This window comes from Theropithecus gelada, chromosome 6 (genome assembly GCF_003255815.1).
Source record: "Theropithecus gelada isolate Dixy chromosome 6, Tgel_1.0, whole genome shotgun sequence".
NCBI lineage: Eukaryota > Metazoa > Chordata > Mammalia > Primates > Cercopithecidae > Theropithecus > Theropithecus gelada.
The window spans coordinates 150,364,752-150,390,115 of record NC_037673.1 but is presented as its reverse complement, the minus strand read 5'-3'; the positions used below and the strand labels follow the sequence as shown (position 1 = coordinate 150,390,115).

At 38.6% G+C, this 25,364-nt stretch overlaps 1 protein-coding gene across 5 annotated transcripts in view; it reads left to right on the top strand.

The window, feature by feature from the left end:
- Positions 1 to 25,364, top strand: part of FAM114A2 (family with sequence similarity 114 member A2) — a 51,347-nt gene that overhangs the window by 11,911 nt on the left and 14,072 nt on the right. For all 5 annotated transcript variants that reach the window (XM_025387896.1, XM_025387899.1, XM_025387895.1 and 2 more), the window contains 2 exons: positions 553 to 676; positions 18,765 to 18,844. In XM_025387896.1, the coding sequence (XP_025243681.1) occupies positions 553 to 676; positions 18,765 to 18,844 (204 nt within the window). The remainder of the gene's footprint in view (positions 1 to 552; positions 677 to 18,764; positions 18,845 to 25,364) is intronic.

Here is a 25,364-nt window from a genome sequence, read left to right as displayed (position 1 = left end):
GGCTTGAGATGCGTTGGAAATACTACCACAAAATAAATTTAAAAAGTGATGTTTGACTAAACTAATTGCTAGAAATAGAATTAGTCAAGTATTATTTCTTTAAATTTAGACGAAAAAGGCAGATTAACAAAGAGGTCTTAATAGGACATTTGTTGTTTTTTCTTCGCTTTGGTTTTTGTTTTGTTTTGTTTTTACTTTTTTTGACCTAGGCTGCCAAGAAACCTGTTGACTTGAGCTGCCAATTTGTGTACAGTTACCTGTTAGCTTTTAATTGATTTAAGATTATCTCATTTTTCTGTGATTTCTAAGCCGTTGTTAAACACTGATAATTTCCAGGAATTTCTGGCTGGTATTACTTTTAGAAGTACAGAGTCTCCCTACCTTTCTGTCATAACCAGCCTCTTGTGTTAAGGTTCTTAAGGAATAACTTGTGCTGACTGGTCAGCTCGTAATTTTGACTTCAATATGATCTATATATAGTCTCTTCCCTATCTGTGAATGTTTTTCTTTTCTTTCATACTCCTGTAACATTTTATTCTTATATCCATTCAGGTGAAATCTATCCTTAATTCTCTGAGTGGAGAAGAATTAGAAACTCTAAAAGTTGAATTAGAGCAACTCAAAGAAGCATTTTCTCTAGCAGAATTTTGTGAAGAAGAGGAAGAAGAGAAAAAAGGTAATACTGAAATTTAGTATCTGAGTGGAGAGGATGCAGTGTGTTTGTATGCAGTGCATTGCCCTTGAAATAAATTATTTACTCTCTTATTACACTGGCTTGATTTTACTTTTTCAGTGAAAATTTAATGCAGATTCTCTGTGTAAAATTCTCTACAGCCTTGCACCTGACTACGCATTGATGGGGGCAGTTGGCCTTATGCCCGTGTCTCCCTACCTCCTTCCAACCAAACTCTTTGTGACTTCTCAAGGTCTAATCTTGCAACTCATGTCTTTGCCTGTTTTTGCAGTTAGAAAGCTGTTCTCTTCAGATTGTTGCCTCAGTTTGACTGGTCATTCATATGAGCTTTTATATTCCTAGGTACTTTACCTCTGCCCCTCTGACTCTCGTAACCCCTGATTCTGTCTTGAATTGAGGCATGCAGGGTGGCAGTTATCCATAATGTGGGTGATAGTTTGTCTTTTTTTATTTTGAAAACCCTTATGCCATATTTTAATATCTTCATTTCTCAGAAAATGTAAATGTAAATACTATGTGTATTTGCAAAATTATCAGAAAATGAGATGGGTCAGGAAATGAGATGACTGACATAAAGCATAATTGCCAGGCAACTGAATGTTAAGTTCTAAGGATTGTTTTATTAACATTTTAGCAGGAAATATTTCTAAGATATACACTAACTGATCTTTTTTTAAAAAGTGGAATCTAACGAATACAGTTTTGCCTTTTCTTGATGAAATAATCAGTTTTAAACTTTAAAAGTGAATGGAAAAATTCTCTCAGGTTTCATTAAGACGTAGAGATAATCACCTATGTAGTAGGTTAAATCAATGATGAACAAAGTGTGGTCTGTAGACCCTTGAATTCCCAAAACCCTTTCAGGGAGTCTATGAGTCAAAACTCTGCATCATAATACTAAGATGTTGTCTGCTTAGGAATTTTTAAAAAATTATTATGATTTTTTTTTTTTTCCTGCTTTGGCATTTGTGCTGATGGTGAATAACAATCATGCATAAAATTGCTGGTGCCATAACATGGATCAAGATGTTAGCAAAGTCTACTAGTGTCATTGCATTTTTATTGCCATGCATTGGCAGTTAAAAAAAAAAAAAAGTGCCAGTTTTATTTAATCTTGTCCTTGATGATGCAGTAAACATTATTACTTTTATTAAATCTTGACCTTTAAGTATGCGTCTTACAAATATTCTGTGTGATGCCTACTGAAGTATGATGTTTGTCTCAGGAAAAGCACTTACATTATCTGAGTTGTGAGCTGAACTACATGCTTTTTTCATGGAATACCATTTTTACTTGAAAGGATAACAGTCACAGAGACTACTCAGAATAGGACAGTTGGTACACATTTTCCTGAAAATGAATGAAGTGAGCCTTTTCTTCAAGGAAAGCAACTAATTTATTTGTGACTCATGATAAAAATGTAAGTGAAGGTTGAAACTTTGTAAAACATATTTGCTGCTGTGGTGAGCTTGACAGCTTCCCAGTGCTTATAGACTCTTCTGATGAAATTTGTGGTGATCATATTTGTTAAAATATCACTTTTTTATATTTTACAAGGAAATGTATTGGCATTTGGAAAATCTGCGTAACTCAGAGAACCAATATATTCTAAATGTCAAATCACCATGGGTAAAAGACCTAATGGATTTTAATTTAGTGTACAAAATTTTATGTTATGGTTTCAGGTATATTGCAATATAGTTCATTGCAACTAATTTTTAAGAAATGACCACTTGTTGAGTTTTGGTGTGGTATTAAAGAATATTAATAATTATCTGAAAAGGCTATTAAAATACTTCTTCCCTTTCCAACTATGTATCTTTGTAAAGTTGAATTTTCTTCATATACTTAAACAAAGCAACATAACAGACTGAATATAAAAGTAGATAAGAGAATTTAGCTATCATCTGTTGAGCTAGATATTAAAGAGATTCAACCATGATATTAAATGATGGCACTATTCTCACTAAAATTTTTCTTTTTTGAAAAATACAGTTTTTAAAAATAAAAAGTATGTTATTTATGTTAATAACTAGTGTGGGTTTACTGTTTTGAATGAATTAATGAACACTTTGTTTTATAAGTTTTTATATGTATATGTATATGTATATGTATAAAACTTACACTAAAAAAGCTCTTTAATGTTCTCAGAAAGTTTTACAAGTACAACAAGGTCCTGAGACCAACAAGTTTGAGAATTACCAGATTAAATAACCTAAACTGTAATGCTTTTTAAAAATGTCTCTGATTGCTTTTTAGAATTTGTACGTCTTTATTTCTTTCTGTTCATTTATCTGTTCATCTTTTACTTCACTGTTAGTGAGCTGGCTTCTGATATCCCATGAATCTCATTTGATTTTCTATTTCCAATCTGTGGGTGAGAAACAAGGTGACTAGTTTTATTCAAGATGTCTGTTAAAAGCAAAGAGCTCTGAGTGAGGGTCTTAGAGTTTTTCCTGTGACAGGAAACATAAAGTTAAGTGTGTGGATTCTCTACAAACAGGGACTTTTTTTTCTTTTTCTTTTAAAATCACTTAAGGAGAAGAAATATACATTTATATCATTTATAATTACATAGTTATCTTTACCAGTGCTCTTTGTCTTTTGTTGTTTTTTTTCAATTTTTTTATTTCCATAGGTTATCAGGGAACAGGTGGTGTTTGGTTACATGAGTAAGTTCTTTAGAGGTGATTTGTGAGAATTTGGGGCACCCGTCACCCGAGCAGTATACACTGCACCCAGTTTGTGCACCTGAGCAGTATACACCACACTCCCTTCCCATCCTTTCCCCACCGAGTCCCCAAAGCCCATTGTGTCATTCTTAAGCCTTTGCATCCTCATAGCTTAGCTCCTACTTATTAATGAGAATATATGATGTTTGGTTTTCCATTCCTGAGTTACTTCACTTAGAATAATAGCCTTCAGTCTCATCCAGGTCACTGCGAATGTGTTAATTCATCCTTTTTTATGGCTGTGTAGTATTCTATCATATATGTGTATATATGTCACAGTTTCTTTACTCATTGATGGGCATTTGAGTTGGTTCCACATTTTTGCAAGTGTGAATTGTGCTGCTATAAACATGCGTGTGCAAGTATCTTTTTCTTTTATTATTATACTTTTACGTTCTAGGGTACATGTGCACAACGTGCAGGCCTCTAACATATGTATACATGTGCTGTGTTGGTTTGCTGCACCCATCAACTCGTCATTTACATTAGGCACTTCTCCCAACGCTATCCCTCCCCCATTCCCCCACTCCATGACAGGCCCCATTGTGTGATGTTCCCCACCCTGTGTCCAAGTGTTCTCATTGTTCAGTTCCCACCTATGAGTGAGAACATGTGGTGTTTGGTTTTCTGTCCTTGTGATGGTTTGCTCAGAATGATGGTTTCCAGCTTCATCCATATCACTACAAAGGACATGAACTCATCCTTTTTATTGACTGCATAGTATTCCATGGTGTATATGTGCCACATTTTCTTAATCCAGTCTATCATTGATGGACATTTGGGTTGGTTCCAAGTCTTTGCTATTATGAATAGTGCCACAATAAACGTGTGTGCATTTGTCCTTATAGCAGCATGATTTCTAATCCTTTGGGTATATACCCAGTAATGGGATCACTGGATCAAATGGTATTTCTAGTTCTAGACCCTTGAGGAATCACCACACTGTCTTCCACAATGATTGAACTAGTTTACAGTCCCTCCAACATTGTAAAAGCATTCCTATTTCTCCACATCCTCTCCAGCATCTGTTGTTTCCTGACTTTTTAATGATCACCACTCTAACTGGTGTGAGATGGTATCTCATTGTGGTTTTGATTTGCATTTCTCTGATGACAAGTGATAATGAGCATTTTTTCATGTGTCTGTTGGCTCCATAAATGTCTTCTTTTGAGAAGTGTCTGTTCATATCGTTTGCCCACTTTTTGGTGGGGTTGTTTGATTTTGTCTTCTAAATTTGTTTAAGTTCTTTGTAAATTCTGGATATTAGCCCTTTGTCAGATGGGTAGATTGCAAAAATGTTCTCCCATTCTGTAGGTTGCCTGTTCACTCCAATGGTAGTTTCTTTTGCTGTGCAGAAGCTCTTTAGTTTAATTAGATCCCATTTGTCAATTTTGGCTTTTGTTGCCATTGCTTTTGGTGTTTTAGTCATGAAGTCCTTGCCCGTGCCTAGGTCCTGAATGGTATTGCCTACGTTTTCTTCTAGGGTTTTTATGGGTTTAGGTCTAATATTTAAGTCTTTAATCCATCTTGAATTAATTTTTGTGTAAGGCATGAGGAAAGGATCCAGTTCCTTCAAACTATACTACCTATATATAGTATAGTTTGAAGTCGTGTGGCATGATGCCTCCAACTTTGTTCTTTTTGCTTAGGATTGTCTTGGCGATGTGGGCTCTTTTTTGGTTTCATATGAACTTTACAGTAGTTTTTTCCAATTCTGTGAAGAAAGTAATTGGTAGCTTAATGGGGATGGCATTGAATCTATAAGTTACCTTGGGCAGTATGGCCATTTTCACAATATTGATTCTTCCTCTCTATGAGCATGGAATGTTCTTCCATTTGTTTGTATCCTGTATCTCTTACTTCATTGAGCAGTGGTTTGTAGCTCTCCTTGAAGAGGTCCTTCTCATCCCTTGTAAGTTGGATTCTTAGGTATTTTATTCTCTTTGTAGCAATTGTGAATGGGAGTTCACTCATGATTTGGCTCTCTGTCTGTTATTGATGTATAAAAATGCTTGTGATTTTTGCACGTTGATTTTGTATCCTGAGACTTTGCTGAAGTTGCTTATCAGCTTAAGGAGATTTTGGGCTGAGATATGGGGTTTTTTAAATATACAATCATGTCATCTGCAAACAGGGACAATTTGACTTCCTCTTTTCCTAATTGAAAACCTTTTATTTGTTTCTCCTCCCTGAGTTCCTTGGTCAGAACTTCCAACACTATGTTGAATAGGAGTGGTGAGAGAGGGCATCCCTGTCTTGTGCCAGTTTTCAAAGGGAATGCTTCCAGTTTCTGCCCGTTCAGTATGATACTGGCTGTGAGTTTGTCATAAATAGCTCTTAATTTTGAGATACGTTCCATCAATACCAAATTTATTGAGAGTTTTTAGCATGAAGGGCTGTTGAATTTTGTTGAAGATCTTTTCTGCATCTATTGAGATAATCATGTGGTTTTTGTCTTTGGTTCTGTTTCTATGATGGATTACGTTTATTGATTTGCATATGTTGAACCAGCCTTGCGTCCCAGGGATAAAGCCAACTTGATCTTGGTGAATAAGCTTTTTGATGTGCTGCTGGATTCAGTTTGCCAGTATTTTATTGAGGATTTTTGCATCGATGTTCATCAGGGATATTGGTCTGAAATTCTCGTTTTTTGTTGCGTCTCTGCCGGGCTTTGGTATCAGGATGATGGTGGCCTCATAAAATGAGTTAGGGAGGATTCCCTCTTTTTTTTTATTGATAGGAATAGTTTCAGAAGGAATGGTACCAGCTCCTCTTTGTACCTCCAGTAGAATTCGGCTGTGAATCCATCTGGTCCTGGACTTTTTTTGATTGGTAGTCTATTAATTATTGCTTCAATTTCAGAGTCTGTTATTGCTCTATTCAGTGATTCAGCTTCTTCCTGGTTTAGTCTTGGGAGAGTGTATGTGTCCAGGAATTTGTCCATTTCTTCTAGATTTTCTAGTTTATTTGCGTAAAGGTGTTTATAGTATTCTCTGATGGTAGTTTGTATTTCTGTGGGATCGGTGGTGATATCCCCTTTATCATTTTTTTATTGCATCTATTTGATTCTTCTCTCTTTTCTTCTTTATTAGTCTTGCCAGTAGTCTATCAGTTTTGTTGATCTTTTCAAAAAAACAGCTCCTGGATTCATTGATTTTATGAAGGGTTTTTTGTTCTGCTCTGATCTTAGTTACTTCTTGCTTTCTGCTAGCCTTTGAATTTATTTGCTCTTGCTTCTCTAGTTCTTTTAATTGTGATGTCAGGGTGTTGATTTTAGATCTTTCCTGCTTTCTCTTGTGGGCATTTAGTGCTATAAATTTCCCTCTACACTCTGCTTTAAATGTGTCCCAGAGTTTGTGGTACGTTGTGTGTTTGTTCTCATTGGTTTCAAAGAACATCTTTATTTCTGCCTTCATTTTGTTATGTACCCGGTAGTCGTTCAGGAGCAGGTTTTTCAGTTTCCATGTAGTTGTGTGGTTTTTAGTGAGTTTCTTAATCCTGAGTTCTAATTTGATCGCACTGTGGTCTGAGAGACAGTTTGTTGTGATTTCTGTTCTTTTACAATTGCTGAGGAGTGCTTTACTTCCAACTATGTGGTTGATTTTGGAGTAAGTGCGATGTGGTGCTGAGAAGAATGTATATTCTGTTAATTTTGGGTGGAGAGTTCTCTAGCTGTCTATTAGGTCTGCTTGGTGCAGAGCTAAGTTCAATTCCTGGATATCTTAACTTTCTTTCTCGTTGATCTGTCTAATGTTGACAGTGGGATGTTAAAGTCTCCCGTTATTATTGTATGGGAGTCTACGTCTCTTTGTAAGTCTCTGAGGACTTGCTTAATGAATCTGGGTGCTCCTATATTGGGTTCATATATATTTAGGATAGTTAGTTCTTGTTGAAGTGATCCCTTTACCATTATATAATAGCCTTCTTTTTCTCTTTTGAACTTTGTTAGTTTAAAATCTGTTTTATCGAGACTAGTATTGTAATCCCTGCTTTTTTTTGCTTTCCATTTGCTTGGTAGATCTTCCTCCATCCCTTTATTTTGAGCCTATGTGTGTCTCTGCACGTGAGATGGGTATCCTGAATATAGCACCCTGATGGGTCTTGACTCTTTATCCAATTTGCCAGTCTGTGTCTTTTAATTGGGGCATATAGCCCCTTTACAGTTAAGGTTAATGTTGTTATGTATGAATTTGATCCTGTCATTATGATGTTACCTAGTTATTTTGCCCATTAGTTGATGCAGTTTCTTCCTAGCATCGATGGTCTTTACAATTTGGAATGTTTTTGCAGTGGCTGGTACCAGTTGTTCCTTTCTGTGTTTAGCACTTCCTTCAGGACCACTCTTGTAAGGCAGGCCTTGTGGTGACAAAATCCCTCAGCATTTGCTTGTCTGTAAAGGATTTTATTTCTCCTTCACTTATGAAGCTGAGTTTGCCTGGATATGAAATTCTGGGTTGAAAATTCTTTTATTTAAGAATGTTAAATATTGGACACCACTCTCTTCTGGCTTGTAGAGTTTCTGCTGAGAGATCTGCTGTTAGTCTGATGGGCTTCCTGTTGTGGGTAACCTGACCTTTCTCTCTTGCTGCCCTTAAGATTTTTCCTTCATTTCAATCTTGGTGAATCTGACAATTATGTGTCTTCGGGTTGCTCTTCTTGAAGACTGTCTTTGTGGTGTTCTCTGTATTTCTTGAATTTGCATGTTGGCCTGCCTTGCTAGGTTGGGGAAGTTCTCCTGGATAATATCCTGAAGAGTGTTTTCCAGCTTGGTTCCATTCTCCCCGTCACTTTCAGGTCCACCAGTCAAACGTAGAGTTGGTCTTTTCACATAGACCCATATTTCTTGGAAGCTTTGTTCTTTTGTTTTTACTATTTTTTCTCTAAACTTCTCTTCTCACTTTATTTTATTAATTTGATCTTCAATCACTGATACCCTTTCTTCCACTTGTTCGAATTAGCTACTGAAGCTTGTGCATGTGCCACGTAGTTCTCGTGCCATGGTTTTCAGCTCCATCAGGTCATTTAAGGTCTTCTCTACACTGTTTATTCTAGTTAGACATTCGTCTAATCTTTTTCAATGTTTTTAGCTTCCTTGCGATGGGTTCAAACATCCTCCTTTAGCTCAGAGTAGTTTGTTATTACCGACTTTCTGAAGTCTACTTCTGCCAACTTGTCAAAATCATTCTCTGTCTCGCTTTGTTCTGTTGCTGGCGAGGAGCTGTGTTCCTTTGGAGGAGAAGGGACATTCTGGTTTTTAGAATTTTCACCTTTTCTGCTCTGGTTTCTCCCCATCTTTGTGGTTTTATCTAGCTTTGGTCTTTGATGATGGTGACCTACAGATGGGGTTTTGGTGTGAATGTCCTTTTTGTTGATGTTATTCCTTTCTGTTTGTTAGTTTTCCTTCTAACAGTCAGGTCCCTCAGCTGCAGGTCTGTTGGAGTTTGCTGGAGGTCCACTCCAGACCCAATTTGCCTGGGTATCACCAGCGGAGGCTGCAGAACAGCAAATATTGCAGAACAGCAAGTGTTGCTGCCTGATCCTTCTTCTGGAAGCTTTGTCTCAGAGTGGCACCCAGCTGTATGAAGTGTCAGTTGGCCCCTACTAGGAGGTGTCTCCAAGTTAGGCTACATGGGAGTCAGGGACCCACTTGAGGCAGTCTGTCCATTCTCAGAGCTCAAACACTGTGCTGGGAGAACCACTGCTCTTTTCAGAGCTGTCAGACAGGGACGTTTAAGTCTGCAGAAGTTTCTTCTGCCTTTTGTTCAGCTATGCCCTGCCCCTAGAGGTGGAGTCTTCAGAGGCAGGGGGACCTCCTTGAGCTTCAGTAGGCTCCTCCCAGTTCGAGCTTCCTGGAGGCTTTGTTTACCAACTCAAGCCTCAGCAATGGCGGACGCCCCTCCCCCAGCCAGGCTTGCCACCTGGTAGTTCGATCTCAAACTAGCAGTGAGCAAGGCTCCGTGGGAGTGGGCCCCGCTGAGCTAGGCACAGGATATAATCTCCTGGTGTGCCGTTTGCTAAGACTGTTGGAAAAGCGCAGTGTTTAGGTGGCAGTGTCCTGATTTTCCCGGTACAGTCTGTCACAGTTTCTCTTGGCTAGGAAAGGGAACTCCCCCGACCCCTTGCACTTCCTAGGTGAGGCGATGCCCTACCCTGCTTTGGCTTGCCCTCTGTGGGCTGCACCCACTGTCTGACCAGTCCCAGTGAGGTGAACCAGGTACCTCAGTTGCAAATGCAGAAATCACCCGTCTTCTGTGTCGATCACACTGGGAGCCACTGACCAGAGCTGTTTCTATTCAGCCATCTCGGAACGGACCCCTCCAAGGATCTTTTTCATATAATGACTTCTTTTCCTCTGGGTAGATACCCAGTAGTGGGATTGCTGGATCAAATGGTATTCTACTTTTAGTTCTTTAAGGAAAATCTACACAGTTTTCCATAGTGGTTGTACTAGTTTACGTTCCCACCAGCCATGTATAAGTGTTCCCTGTTCACTGCATCCATGCCAGCATCTATTATTTTTTGGTTTTTTGATTATGGCCATTCTTGCAGGAGTAAGGTGGTATCGCATTGTGGTTTTGATTTGCATTTCCCTGATCATTAGTGATGTTGAGCATTTTTTCATATGTTTAGAGCCATTTGTTTATCTTCTTTTGAGAATTGTCAGTTCATGTCCTTAGCCCACTTTTTGATTGGATTGTTTTTTTCTTGTTGATTTGTTTGAGTTCATTGTGGATTCTGGATGTTAGTTGTTCGTCAGATGTATAGATTGTGAAGATTTTCTCCCACCCTGTGGGTTGTCTGTTTACTCTGCTGACTTTTTTGCCATGCAAAAGCTCTTTAGTTTAATTAAGTTCCAGCTATTTTTCTTTGTTTTTATTGCGTTTGCTTTTGAGTTCTTGGTCAGGAAATCCTTGCCTAAGCCAATGTCTAGAAGGGTTTTTCCAATGTTACCTTCTAGAATTTTTATAGTTTCAGGTCTTAGTTGATTATTGTGTAAGGTAAGAGATGAGGATTCAGTTTCATTCTCCTACATGTGGCTAGCCAATTATCCCAGCACCATTTGTTTAACAGGGTGTCCTTTCCCTACTTTATGTTTTTGTTTGCTTTGTCAAAGATCAGTTGGCTTTAAGTATTTGGGTTTATTTCTGGGTTCTCTATTCTGTTCTATTGGTCTATGTGCCTATTTTTATACCAATACCATGCTGTTTGGGTGACTGTGGCCTTATAGTATAGTTTGAAATCAGGTAATATGATGCTTCCAGATTTATTCTTTTTGCTTAGTCTTGCTTTGGCTGTGTGGGCTCTTTTTTGGTTCCATACAAATTTTAGGATTTTTTTTAGTTCAATGAATAATGGTGGTGGTATTTTGATGGGGATAGTGTTGAATTTGTAGATTGCTTTGGGCAGTGTGGTCATTTTCAAAATACTGATTCTACCATCCATGAGCATGAGATGTGTTTTCATTTGTTTGTATCGTATGATTTCTTCCAGCATTGTTTTGTAGTTTTCCTTGTTGAGGTGTTTTACCTTCTTGGTTGGGTATATTGCTAAGTGGTTTTTTTTTTTTTTTTTTTGCAGCTTTTGTAAAAGAGGTCGAGTTCTTGATTTGATTCTCTGCTTGGTCGCTGTTATTGTATTGAAGAGCTACTGATTTGTGTGCATTAATTTTGTATCCAGAAACACTGCTGAATTCTTTTATCAGTTCTAGGAGCTTTCTGGAGGAGAGTTTAGGGTTTTCTAGGTAAACAATTGTCAGCAAACAGTGACAGTTAGACCTCCTCTTTACTGATTTGGATACCCTTTATTTCTTTCTCTTGTCTGATTGCTCTGGCTGGGACTTCCAGTACTGTGTTGAAGAGGAGTGGTGAGGGTGGGCATCCTTGTCTTGTTCCAGTTCTCAGAGGGAATGCTTTCAATTTCTCCCCATTCAGTATTATGTTGGCTGTGAGTTTGTCTAGATGGCTTTTATTACATTGAGGTATATGTCCCTTGTATGCTGATTTTGTTGAGAGTTTTAATCATAAAGGGATGCTGCATTTTGTTGAATGCTTTTTCTGCATCAGTTGAGATGATTGTATGATTTTTGTTTTTAATTCTGCTTATGTGGTATATCACATTTATTGCCTTTCATCTGTTAAACTATCCCTGCATCCCTGGTATGAAACCCACTTGATCATGGTGGATTATCTTTTCGATATGTTGTTGGATTTGGTTAGCTAGTACTTTGTTAAGGATTTTAACATCTATGCTCATCAGGGATATTGGTTTGTAGTTTTCTTTTTTGGTTATGTTCTTTCCTGGTTTTGGAATTAGGGTGATACTGGCTTGATGGAAAGATTTAGGGAGGGTTCCCTCTTTCTCTATCTTGTGAAATAGTGTCAATAGGATTGGTACCAATTCTTTTTTGAATGTCTAGTAGAATTCTGCTGTGAATCCATCCGGTCCTGGACTTTTTTTTGTTGGTAATTTTTAAAATTACCATTTCAGTTCACTGCTTGTTATTGGTCTATTCAGGGTATCTGATTCTTCCTGATTTAAGCTAGGAAGGTTGTATTTTTCCAGAAATTTATCCATCTCCTCTAGGTTTTCTAGTTTATGTGCATAAAGGTGTTCATAGCAGCCGTGAATGATCTTTTGTATTTTTGTGTTGTCAGTTGTAATGTCTCCCATTTCATTTCTAATTGAGATTATTTGGATTTTCTCTCTTGCTTAATCTTGCTAATGGTCTATCAATTTTATTTATCTTTTCAAAGAATTGACTTTTTGTTTCAATTATCTTTTGTATTTTTGTTTGTTTCAACTTCATTTAGTTCTGTTCTGATCATGGCTATTTCCTTTCTTCTGCTGGGTTTGGGTTTGGTTTGTCCTTATTTCTCTAGTTCCTTGAAGTGTGACCTTAGATTGTCTGTTAGTGCTCATTCAGACTTTTTGATGTAGGTGTTTCGGGCTATGAACTTTCCTCCTCGCACCACCTTTGCTGTATCCCAGAGGTTTTGATAGGTTGTGTCACTATTGCCATTCAGTTTGAAGAATTTAATTTCCATCTTGATTTCATTTTTGATCCAGTGATCATTCAGGAGCAGGTTATTTAATTTCCACGTATTCACATGGTTTTGAAGAGTTGATTTCTAGTTTTATTCACACTGTGATCTGAGAGAGTACATGATATAATTTCAATTTTTTTAATATATAGAGACCCCTTTTGTGGTCTGTCTTGGAGAAAGTTCCATGCACTGTTGAATAGAATGTATATTCAGCAGTTGTTGGGTAGAATGTTCTGTATATATCTATTACGTCAGTTTGTTCCAGGGTATAGTTTAAATCCATTGTTTCTTTGTTGTCTGTCTTGATGACCTATCAGGTGCTGTCAGTGTGGTATTAAAGTCCCCCACTATTATTGTGTTGCTATCTATCTCATTTTTATTTTATTTATTTATTTATTTTTGAGACAGAGTTTTGCTCCTGTTGCCCAGGCTGGAGTGCAATGGTGCAGTCTTGGCTCACCCCAACCTCCGCCTCCCAGGTTCAAGCGATTCTTCTGCCTCAGCCTCCTGAGTAGCTGGGATTACAGGCATGTGCCACCACGCCTGGCTAATTTTGTATTTTTAGTAGAGATGGGGTTTCTCCACGTTGGTCAGGCTGGTCTCGAACTGCTGACCTCAGGTGATCCGCCCACCTCGGCCTCCCAAAATGCTGGGATTACAGGCGTGAGCCACTGCCCCCAGCCTGTCTATCTCATTTCTTAGGTCTGTTGGCAATTGTTTTATAAATTTGGGACCTCCAGTGTTAGGTGCATATATGTTTAGGATTGTGATATGTTCCTGCTGGGCACTGCCTTTTACCATTATATGATGTACCTCTTTGTCTTTTTTAACTGCTGATGCTTTAAAGTTTGTTTTGTCTGATACAAGAATAGCCACCTCTGATTGCTTTTGGTGTCCATTTGCATGGAATGTCTTTCCACCCCTTTGCCTTAAGCTTGTGTAAGTCCTTATGCGTTAGGTGAATCTCTTGAAGGCAGCAGATGGTTGGTGAGTTCTCCTTTCTGCAATTCTGTGTCTTTTAAGTGGAGCATTTAGGCCATTTACATTCAACATTAGTATTGAGATGTGAGGCACCATTCCATTCATTGTGCTGTGTTGCCTGTACATCTTTTTTTTTTTCAATTGTATTTTTGTTTTATAGGTCACGAGATTTATGTTTTACGTAAGTTCTGTTTTGATGTGTTTCCAGGATTTGTTTCAAGATTTAGAGCTCCTTTTAGCAGTTCTTGTACTGCTGGCTTGGTAGTGGCAAATTCTCTCAGCATTTGTTTGTTTGAAAAAGACTATCTTTCCTTCGTTGATGAAGCTTAGTTTCACTGGATACAAAATTCTTGGCTGATAATTGTTTTGTTTGAGGAGGCTGAAGATAGGGCTCCAATCCCTTCTAGCTTGTAGGGTTTTTGCTGAGAAATCTGCTGTTAATCTGATAGGTTTTTCTTTATAGGTTACCTGGTGCTTTTGTCTCACAGCTCTTGAGATTCTTTCCCTTGTCTTAACTTCTGATAACCGGATTACAATGTGCCTAGGCAATGGTCTTTTTGTGATGAATTTCCCAGATGAAATTTGAGTTTCTTGTATTGGATGCCTAAGTCTCTAACAAGGCTGGGGAAGTTTTCCTCGAAATTTCCTCGATTTCCAAATGCGTTTTCCAAACTTTTACATTTCTCTTCTTCAGGAATGCTGATTATTCTTAGGTTTGGTCATTTAACATAATCCCAGACTTCTTGGATGCTTTGTTCATATTTTCTTATTCTTTTTCTTTTGTCTTTGTTGGAATGGGTTAATTTGAAGACCTTGTCTATAAGCTCTGAAGTTCTTTCTTCTGCTTGTTCAATTCTATTGTTGAGACTTTCTATAGCATTTTGCATTTCTGTAAGTGCATCCATTGTTTCCTGAAGTTTTGGTTGTTTTTTATTTATGCTATCTATTTCATTGTCTATTTCTCTCGTCACTTCTCATATCATTTTTTTGATTTCCTTAAATTGGGCTTTTCCTTTCTCTGGTGCCTCCTTAATTAGCCTAATAACTAACCTTCTAAATTCTTTTTCAGTTGAATCAGGGATTTCTTCTTGGTTTGGATCCATTGCTGGTGAACTAGTGTGATTTTTGGGAGTGTTAAAGAACCTTGTTTTGTTATATTCCCAGAGTTGGTTTCCTGGTTCCTTCTCATTTGGGTAGGCTGTGTCAGAGGAAAGGTCTAAGGCACAAGGGTGTTCAGATTCTTTTGTCCCACGGGGTATTTGCTTGACGTAGCACTCTTCCCCCTTTTCCTAGGGATGTTACTTCCTGAGAGCCGAGCTGTAGTGATTGTTATCTCTCTTCTGGATCTAGCCACCCAGCAAGTCTCCCAGGCTCCAGTCTGGTACTGGTGGTTGTCTGCACAAAGTCCTGTGAACCATCTGTGTGGGTCTCTCAGCTGTGGATACCAGCACCTGTTCTGGTGGAGGTGGCAGGGGGGTGATGTGGACTCTGTGAGCATCCTTGGCTTTGGTTGCTTAATGCACTATTTTTATTCTGGTTGGCCTCCTGCTAGGAGGTGGCACTTTCAAGAGAGCATCAGCTGTGGTAGTATGGAGAAGAACAGGCAGTGAGCAGGGCCCTAGAAATTCCAAGAGTATTATATTCTTTGTCTTCAGATCAGGGTGGGAAGGGCAGGGTTGGGCTCAGACTCTCCTTGGGCAGGTCTTGCTGTGGCTGCTGTGGGGAATGGGAATGAGGTTCCCAGGTCAATGGAGTTATGTTCCTAGGAGGATTATGGCTGCCTCTGCTGTGTCATGCAGGTTGTCAGGGAAGTGGGGGAAAGCCAGCAGTCACAGGCCTCACCTAGCTCACATGCAACCCAAAGGGCTGGTCTCACTCCCACTGTGCCCACCCCCCCAACCACACTGAGTCCGTTTCCAGGCAGTGGGCAAGCAGGGCTGAGAACTTGCCCCAGACTACCCACCTCCCAGCTGTGAAAGCAAGTAGGGCTTTCGGTCTTCCCCTGCCTGTGGAGTCCACACACTGGATTCATGCCCTCTCCTGAGTTCTGTTAAGGGGAGTTCTCCATCAGTTCAAATTGTTACAAAGTTCAACTGGAGGTTTCCTTCTCCCTGTGGCCTTTTCCCACTGCCTCTGCCCTTCCTCACCAAGAACCCCTGTGAGGCAAGGTGGAAATTGCTTGCTAGAGAACCCAGCGATCCCACAGGGGTTTTCCTACTGCTTCCTCTACCCCTGTATTTCACTTGGCTCTCTAAGTTGACTCAGCTCCAATGAGGTCAGATTTGTCTCCCGTAATCTAGACCTTCAGGTTCCCTAATGGGGTGTGTGTTCTGGGGCAGATGATCTCCCTTTCCCACTTCCACACTGTTCGGGCACTCACAGTATTTGGGAGGTCTCCCGGGTCCTGCAGGAGCAATCCACTTCCTTCAGAGGGTATATGGGTTCTCTCGGCTTTCTAATGTGTTCCTGCTGTCATTCTGGAGCAGAAGTTTACAATGTGAGCCTCCATGTGCTGCTCTGTCCATCCGAGTGGGAGCTGCAGTCTATTCCTGCCTCCTTTCTGCCGTGATCTCTCCTACTTTCAGGGCTTTTTCTTTTTTGTTTCCATTTGTGTTCTGCATTGTGTCCTAACTAAGAAGTCAAACTGGCTGGCTATATAGCATCTTGCTAAATGATACCTTATTCTATGTAAAGGTACTTGTCCTCATTGGAAAACGGTTCTTGAATATAAGTTTCTAAAGCTGCCTTGAGATACTGAGAAGGCAGTATAGCATGGTGAATAAAAGGATGGGTTTTGGAATTAGACTTGGATTCAAAATCAAGATCTGCCATTTACTAAGCCATGTGACTTTGGGAAGTTACTTAACATTGAGCTTCTGTTTCCTCACCTGTAAGAAGAGTATGCTAATTCCTCTCAAGTTACAAGGATTAAGTGAAATACTGTATTTAATATGTGGCACATAGTAAGCACTCAACAAATGTGGCTATTATTTTCATTATTAGAAGGGCATAAATAAATAGGTAAAAATATGCATTTTAAAAGTCTTAGCAGGAAACCGATAAATTAATTTTGATTTTCGTAAGTTGCTCCATTGTTCCTGATTTCCTAATCAAGCCCTACATGACAATCCTCAGTTATTTATAAACTTAAGTTATTTGTTTGTAGTGCCATTAACAGTATTTGTTCAATTTACTCAACATCTGGCTTTCCATAGTAATCAGAAATCCCAGTCTTTAAATACCGTTCAGAGAACTCCAAGCAGTTTTCTAAACAGATGGTTTTGTGTCTGTGATTTTTTTTTTCCTACGTGTTCTCCAGAGATCAGAACTCTGAAAAGATAGCACTGGATTCCCCCCACCACTCACTGTGCCCCAGCCTTTCCCAGTGATTTTGGTTGAGAATGCAATAGTGACCTTAGTATTTAATTTTGTCTCTATGAAGCTGTTTTTTAAAAAAGTGGTGATTTTCAGAGGGGAGAGAATACCATAGAACCAGTGATGATGTTGATTATCTTCATTTTCCATCAACATCCTGGGCTCTTGCCCCTCTACCATATATACCTGATTCCTTTTTTCAGAAGGAGTCTTCCTGCTTGGAAGATTTATATAAATTTAATTTATATAAATTATATGTACTACCATAATTGTAATTTACATTCTAAAATATACCCTAAAATAGAATTTTTAGTAGAATGAGATAAATTTCTATAAATAAAAAGTCCATTTTTTTTCCCTGTCCTCCATTGAATTATTTTGTGAACCCGTTTGGGTATATGCATCCCACTATGGATTCAGATTCATCCCTTGTATCCAAATTACAAATTATTTGAGAAAACAAAATGTCTACCTAAATAGTAGAATGTTATTAGCAGTTGTTTAAATGTGTTATGTAGGAAGAGTTGTGTCAGTTAGTGAGATCAGCTTTTCCCAAACCTTATTATACCTGAGATCACGAAATCATTTAATTCTCTGCCTTAAATACCAAGAAAGAAGCACAAAAGGATAGTGGATGGAGAGAGAAGAGCCAAGATACACTTTTTTATTCCTGGGAATATTAAGCAAGATGCTGAGTATGAAGCAGTAATGATTTGCCCTGGCAAACTATAGTGAATTAAGAAATATTCTATAGACTGTAAGTAGATTGCTAGAAGATTTCTATGTACAAGAGTTCTCTTCTGCATTCCATGTTGCAGAGAAGCCTTGGGCTGGACCACAAAGCAGGGAGTGTGTAGGATTCAGATGAGTGGAGAGGGAAAGAAAGCATTTCCCACTGTTTGTTTGGATTTGCTAATTGCTTTTTGATTTTGAGTCACCCATTTGCTTGTTTGTTTCTTTGTAAGTGTTCCTGGTTCTCCATCATCTTTTACAAGACTAACTCCAACAGCTTCCTTACCATCCTTCCAACGTTCTGGAATCCCCTTTGCTTCTCTTCTTTTTATTTTTAATTATGATGGATGCGTAATGATTGATCCTCTTTTCTTCTTATCCACCATTTTCTCTTACCTGGATCCTGGATTATTGCCTCAGCCTGCCTCCCTTCTTTTCCCCCTTCTAATCCATTCTCCACCCAGCCATCAAAGTGATCTTTCTAAAATTTAAATGTGATTCTGTTTCTGCTTAAAACCATTCAGTGGTTCCTCACTTCCTCATTATAAAGTTTGAATTCTTCACCATCGATTATATGGCCTTTATTATCTGGATCTTACCTTTCTAGAAAGCTTACCGCTTCTCCCCCTTACATTAGATACTCTCAATCATATTAAACTCTTTGGCATACTTTCTTTCACCTTTGGCTCTTTGCGTTTGTTTCTCTGCCTGAAACTCTTCCTATTCTCCTGGCTAACTTGTACTCAAGTTTGATGTCCCAACTTAAATTCCACTTTCTTGGAAGTGCATGCACAGTACTTGCTTAGTCTATGCTGTCACCATTTCTACATTCATGCTCTGGATGTAATGCAAAAAGCACAGCACAGGATTTGGACTTGGAGTAGGAAGACTAAGGTTTGACCACTAATCTTTGCTATGCAATCTTGGGGAAGTCACTTAATGTCTTCAGGCCTTAATCACTTCATCTCTAACGTGGAATAATGTCACTTTTCTCTCAAGCCCATTGAAGCATTTATTGATATATAATACACATAAAAGGATACTATAAGCACTACAGCACCATGCTCATGTACATTACTGCTGCTACTATTGTTATTACTACTACTGCTACTGCTATTACCACTCCTCTCCTCTTCCTCCTTGCCTGCCACCTCATGATCCTCAGCAGTCTTTCTGGAGTGTTTTATATGGGACTTGGTTTTTTAGGGGATGAAGATTTTACCAAGGACATAACAGAGCTGTTTTCCCAGCTGCACGTTTCCTCCAAACCAGAGAAACTTGCCAGGGTAAGTTATCGCTTCTTGGTGATTTTCATTATTTTACTTGTAAGAATGTAGTGGATAAAGACTATAAGATTATAAATTCCTGGCAGAGGTGTCACCAAAATCGAGGGTGTATTCTCGTTATACCCAGAATTGGGTTCTGCATCTACTTGCCTTCTGCTCCTCTAAGTTAGTGTGTTGAACCCACATCTGCCCTCCAACACGTGTCCCATCTTCACCTGTTTTCAGTTGGGATGCTTTGCTTATCTGAAAGCTTAATTTAGGCTACAATGTTGGTCATTAAAAGTTGGCAGTGCTGACCAGCCTCATGATTCCAATGGGTGAGCCTCTGTTGAGGACTCACTGTTCTCAGGGGTCTGAATGATTTAGAAATAATATGTGGCCTTGCCCATAGGGATTAGAGGTTGTCATTACCTAGAGCCCAGTGACTCAGATAATGACTATTTGGCGTATGGAAGTGAGAGAGTATTATGACCAAGGCCTTTATTTTTGGTGCTGATTCTGGAACTATTTTCTTATATCTGAAATGTGGAGAGACTTTAATCAAAGCTTAGAGTGGGTAGGGAGGTTCTGTGGCAAATATAAGCCAGTGCCTGCTCATGGGACACTGTTCACTGGGTCATGGACTGCTTGCTACCTCTTTACCGACCTCTACCAATCTTGAGAAGCATTTCAAGACCAGTCAGCTGCAGGTGCACATTGTTTCCTGGCCAGGGAGAGGTGAGAGCTATTGCATAGTCAACCCAGTCACCTTGTCTCCATCCCTCAGGGCAAGGAATATGATGTTTGGTGTGTTATCCCACTCTCCTATGCCCATCGAAAAAGGTGTATTCTCTGAGAAAGCTTTTTTAGATCATCCCCAGGCAGCTCATCTCCCTTACCTCTACTGTAACACTTTACTACAGCACTTTTGATCTTGTATTATAGTGCTTTTTATTTTGGAAATAATATCAAACTTAGAGAAAAGTTACAAGAGTAGCACAAACAATATTTGTATACCTTTTATGCAAATCCAATACTCTTAATATTTACCTCATTTGCTTAAACATTTGTGCTTTCACATATGTTCTTTCTCTCTGTGTGTGAAAATACACATATACACATGTAGATAAACATATTATTTTTGTAACTATTTGAGAGTAAATTGTAAACATTATTGCTCTTCTAAATTTTTCAATATGTGTCTGCTAAGGATAGGGATATTCCCTTACATAACCACAGTATAGCTATCAACTTCAGTAAATTTAACATTAGTACTTTTGTTGTACTAATTTGTTGTAATCTGTTTTCCGTATTTCAGTTACATCAGTTGACCCAATAACGTCCAATAATATCAAAGTTTTTCCTTCACCACTGGAGCCAGTACATGATCACAAATTTAGCTGCCATGTACTTTTAGTTTCCTTTAATCTAGAACAGTTCTTCAGCCTTTCTTTGTCTTTTATGACACTGGCGTTTTTAAAAAACAAGCTTTGGAGTTTGTCTGATGCTTTCTCATGATTAATGTCAGTTTATACATTCCTGGCCAAAATACTCTGTAAGTGATGGTGTGTCCTGCCCAGGGTATCACATCTAAAAGTACATGATATTCATTTACCCCTTATTGGTGATGTGTTGTCTGATTTCTTTCTGTAGAGCTACAGTTTATTTACCTATCTTGCTAATAAACGTTCTGTGAGGAGATACTGTAAGACCATACAAATATCCTGCTACTCATCATAATTTCTCTCCTAAATCTAGCATCTATTTATGATTCTTGCACCAATATCTACTGTGAAGATTTACCAGTTGGCTTTAAGCGTTCCAGTGTAGTCATGAGCTCTCCTTTCTCCCCCATTTTGTTCATTCTTTTTTTATTCGTTGTCAGTATTTATTTTTTATTTGTTGTCATGGAGTTCTGCTTTTTCCCCATTGGCTTGTAATTCATCACTGTCCTTAATATTTTGATGTTCAGATTTGTCTTTCAAGCTGGCTCCTAGGTGGCATGCCTCCATCATTTTGGGGTGCTTCCTTACTTTCTGGCATAACAAGATATTCTTATATCTTAATACCTTCTGTGCCCCAGCCCCACAACCAGAAATTTCTTTGCGAAAGCATGATTCATTGATTTTTGGTTTCATAAACCAAGACCTGAGTACTAAGTGTACTCATCGCCACTGGCGTGACTCTGATTCTAGGCTGTCAGCAGAGCTAGAAAATATACTCAGGTACGTATACACCTATATGTGTTATGTATGTAGATACATATGTGCACATGTACACCTATATGTGTTTTAGAAATCATGATTTCACACATAGTATAACTCCAATTTTAATCCATCCCTACAGGGTTTTTCCTTGCCTTTCCCTGTTACACATTTGTATCTCTCTTCTACAGTAGGAACCTTGTCTCCCAACAATATTACCACATTTCCTTAATTATGAGATGTGTCTGAAATAGTTTTATTGCTTTGCCTATACTCTAGAGTATCCCTTATCCAAAATGCTTGGAATAGAGAACTGTTTCAGATTTCAGATTTTTGTTTGGATTTTGGAATATTTGCACACACACACACACACACACACACACAGTGCTGTATCTTGAGGATGCAATCTAAGTCTGAACACAGAATTTATTTATATTCATGTATACCTTATACACATAGCCTGAAGATAATTTTATACAATATTTTTAAAAATTTTGTGCATGGAGGCCGGGCGCAGTATCTTACGCCTGTGATCCCAGCACTTTGGGAAGCCGAGGCAGGCGAATCATGAGGTCAGGAGATCGAGACCATCTTGGCTAACACGGTGGAACCCCATCTCTACTAAAAATACAGAAAATTAGCCAAGCCGGGCGTGGTGGTGGGTGCCTGTAGACCCAGCTACTCAGGAGGCTGAGGCAGGAGAATAGCATGAACCCGGGAGACGGAGCTTGCAGTGAGCCAAAATCGCACTACTGTACTCCAGCCTGGGCGACAGAGTGAGATTCTGTCTCAAAAAAAAAAAAAAAAAAAAAATGTGCATGAAACAAAATTTTGAATTCATTTTGACTGCAACCCATCACATGAGGTCAGGGGTGGGATTTTTCACTTGTGGCATCATATTGACGCTTAAAAAATTTCAAATTTTGGAGAATTTTGGATTTTTGTATAAGTGATACTTAATCTGTACTATAAAAGTAACCTACAAAAAATGGTTTTATTTGCTGCCTATGTGTTAATTTTGTTTTTGAATATGTAGGGTATTAACACGCTTCCAAAAATCAAACTGCATAAAAAATATACTCAGGTCTCTCCCTCCCACTTCCCTTCCACTCCGTTCTCCTGTTTTTGTAGGTATTCATCTTTCTTGTTTTTGGCTTATCTTTCCCGAGTTTCTTTTTGTAAAGATAAGCAGATATATTTTCTTATCTCCTCTGATGGAAAAGTCAACATACTGTATTTGTTCTTTAGCACTCTGCCTTTTTCACTTAGCCTTGTGCATAAGTATTTTTATACATTTATCACGGTTTTTAAAAAATATGTATATCTTACCTCCTATCCTGAAGCTTAAATTTCTCAAAGGCAGGATCTGTACATACCTATTCCTTAAAATTCCAGCTCTACTACCTATTACTTTCTGTGTGACCTTTAGCAAGTTGCTTGACCTCTGTGAGCCTCATTTTTCTCTCTGTGTGGTGAGTAATAATAATGTAGGGTTCCTGTGAGGTTTAAATGTGTTCACACACACAAAGCTCTTACAAACTGCCTGGCTTATAGTAAATAAATGCTCACTGTTGATGGCTCCACAGAAGATAGCCCGATGTCCTCTACATGTAGCTGTTCAATAAATATACATATATGTTCAATAAACCTTTATTGTGCTTAGTAATTTGCTAGGTGCTAGGGAAATAATCATGAGAAAGACATAGTTTACATGCTTAATGAGAGATCACATTAATAATAATTTTTGGAAGACCAGTAACTCCTTATCTATCTGGCAGTTCTAGCCATTCTCTGAAAGCAGTCTTCAGATTGTTTAAGTTTTAGGCATTGAGACTTAAGATGTAGATTGATTAAGGATCAAGGCCTTAACCATTGACCCTCAAAAGATTTATATGGCAGGCTGTGATGTAGGGGAAAGAGCACTGAATTAGGAGTCTGGGAATATGATTCTATGATTCCGATTCTTGTTCTGATACTCACATGTGGTGTGGCCTTGGACAAATTCATTTTCTTCTCTAAGCCTCGTTATTTTTCTGTTGGAAATAAATAAGCTTTTGGAGAAGCCAAGTTCAAAGGTACCTTTTGAGATCTGCAGATCTCAACAACTGGAAAGTTCCAGACTGAATTGTGGGCGTGGATGACATTAATAATTTTGGAAAAGGATAATAAATTACCTTGAGTTGGCACAATAGTTCGTGATGATTTCACTTAATATATTTATTACAAGAGAGGTCACTTTGGGTAAGCTCTATGCCTACTAAAATATCTCCTGGCCAGGGGCAGTGGCTCACACCTGTAATCCCAGCACTTTGGGAGGCCGATGGGTAGATCACGAAGTCAGGAGTTCAAGACCAGCCTGGCCAAGATGGTGAAACCCCATCTCTACTAAAACTACAAAAATTAGTCAGGCGCAGTGGCAGGTGCCTATAATCCCAGCTACTCGGGAGGCTGAGCTTGAACCTGGGCGGCAGAGGTTGCAGTGGGCTGAGATCATGCCACTTCCCTGTAGCCTGGGCAACAGAGTGAAACTCTATCTCAAAAAAACTCCCTCAAGTATATTAAATTTATCGTATCAATTTTTTCTTTTATGTGGTCTATCACTTTCCATTTCTCTTTCTTTTTTAATCTCAGATAAATTAATCCTTCGTTTTTTACTCATTTTGTCTCTTCAAAGATATTGCAAATAATTTAACATATTGTTTGTATTATTAGTCAACTGTTAGGATTCTTTCCAGCCTCATCTCTCACTGTTCTCTTCTATAAATCTCACTACTCCAACCTAATTTTCTGTCACACTCCCCGTCCTCTATATTCTTCCTTACTGGCCTTTGTTCTGTTTCTCAGGTGTACCACGCTCATTTCCCTGTGCTTACAACTCTTGTTGCCTAAATATTTGTATGGCCAATTCCTTCAGATTTCAGCTGAAACATAACTTTTCAGAGACCCTTTCTGACCACCCAAACTCAAGCCACCTTCTACCCACACTCATCATTACTCCCTTTTATTTTCTTTATGTATGTATTTGTTTGCTTGTTAATTGCCTTATTAGGAGAGAGAAGAGCAGGCTCCTAGATTGTATTATTCACCATTGAGTCCCTAGCACTGGCACAGTGTTAGTATATATTTGCAATAAATGAATGAATGAGTAAAATGCCTGTATCCTATATTTTGGTCTTGCTAGATATCTCACAGTTTGCCTAAACACTTTGCATTTTTCTGTTTCCAAGCCTTTATATAGTTCATGCTATTTGGTGTTTTGAATTTGAGAGATTAATGCTTAATTAATGGGAAGGTATAGATCAGAGCTAGATTCTTCCTGAATGTTTTTGTGGGAGAATGTAGGGAAAGAACCCTACAGTGAAATTCTGGGAACACAAGTCTGCTTTAGCTCATTCAGGTGGCCTTGGGTGTAGTCCTACTTACTGATCCTTCAAGGTCTAACTCCAGTACTGTGCATGTAATAAAACCTGTGTTTCTCATTTAGAATCATTCTCAAAGTCTTCTCTGGATTCCTATTACCCTCATGACAGCTTTGAACACATTCTGTGTATTTAAAGTTAATAAAGTAGATGGTAATAAACAGTTTCTGAGAAACCAGGACTCTCTCACTTGCAAATGACAGAAACTCAAGTTAAGAAACTTAAAAAAATAACAAACTAATTTAAAAGAGGGGAATTCAGTAGCTCAAGAAAACAGAAAATCAAGGAAGAGAACTGGCTTCAGGCATCCTCTATTCAGGAACCTATCTCTATCCCTATCTGTGTGTTTTGGCTTGCTTCCTTTTGTTTTGGCCTCATTCTTAGGGAAGCTTTTCCATATGGTGGTAAAATGACCATTGGCAGCTTTAGGGTGGGTGACTTTTTTCCATTTCAGTAACTCCAACTAAAAGAACACTTCTTTTTGTTGATAATTTTACCAGATGTCCTGGGACTGATGTCCATTGATCTGGCTTGGGTTACTTTTTAATCTGTGAACCACTTACTCTGTGGGCACAGGTATTAATATTCTCAGTAGCTAAATCTGAATGGTTAGCCAACTTTTGGAGCCAAAAGATGGAAGCAGCTCCATGCAGATCACATGAACTAAGGAGAATCTAGAACCTGCCACCAAAAGAAAGGAGATATGGATGCTGGTCATATCTATATCCAAAACAGTAGATGTTCTTCACAGTGTTCTGAACACTGGGTATGCAAAGCCAAATAAAACACACTCTAGCTATCCTATAATACATAGTTTAGTTAGGAAACAGATAATTCTACTATATTTGGTTAAGTACTAAATTTAAGTTACTTGAAAGAGATGATATCTGGGTAGAGGATTGAAAGAACAAGTACAGT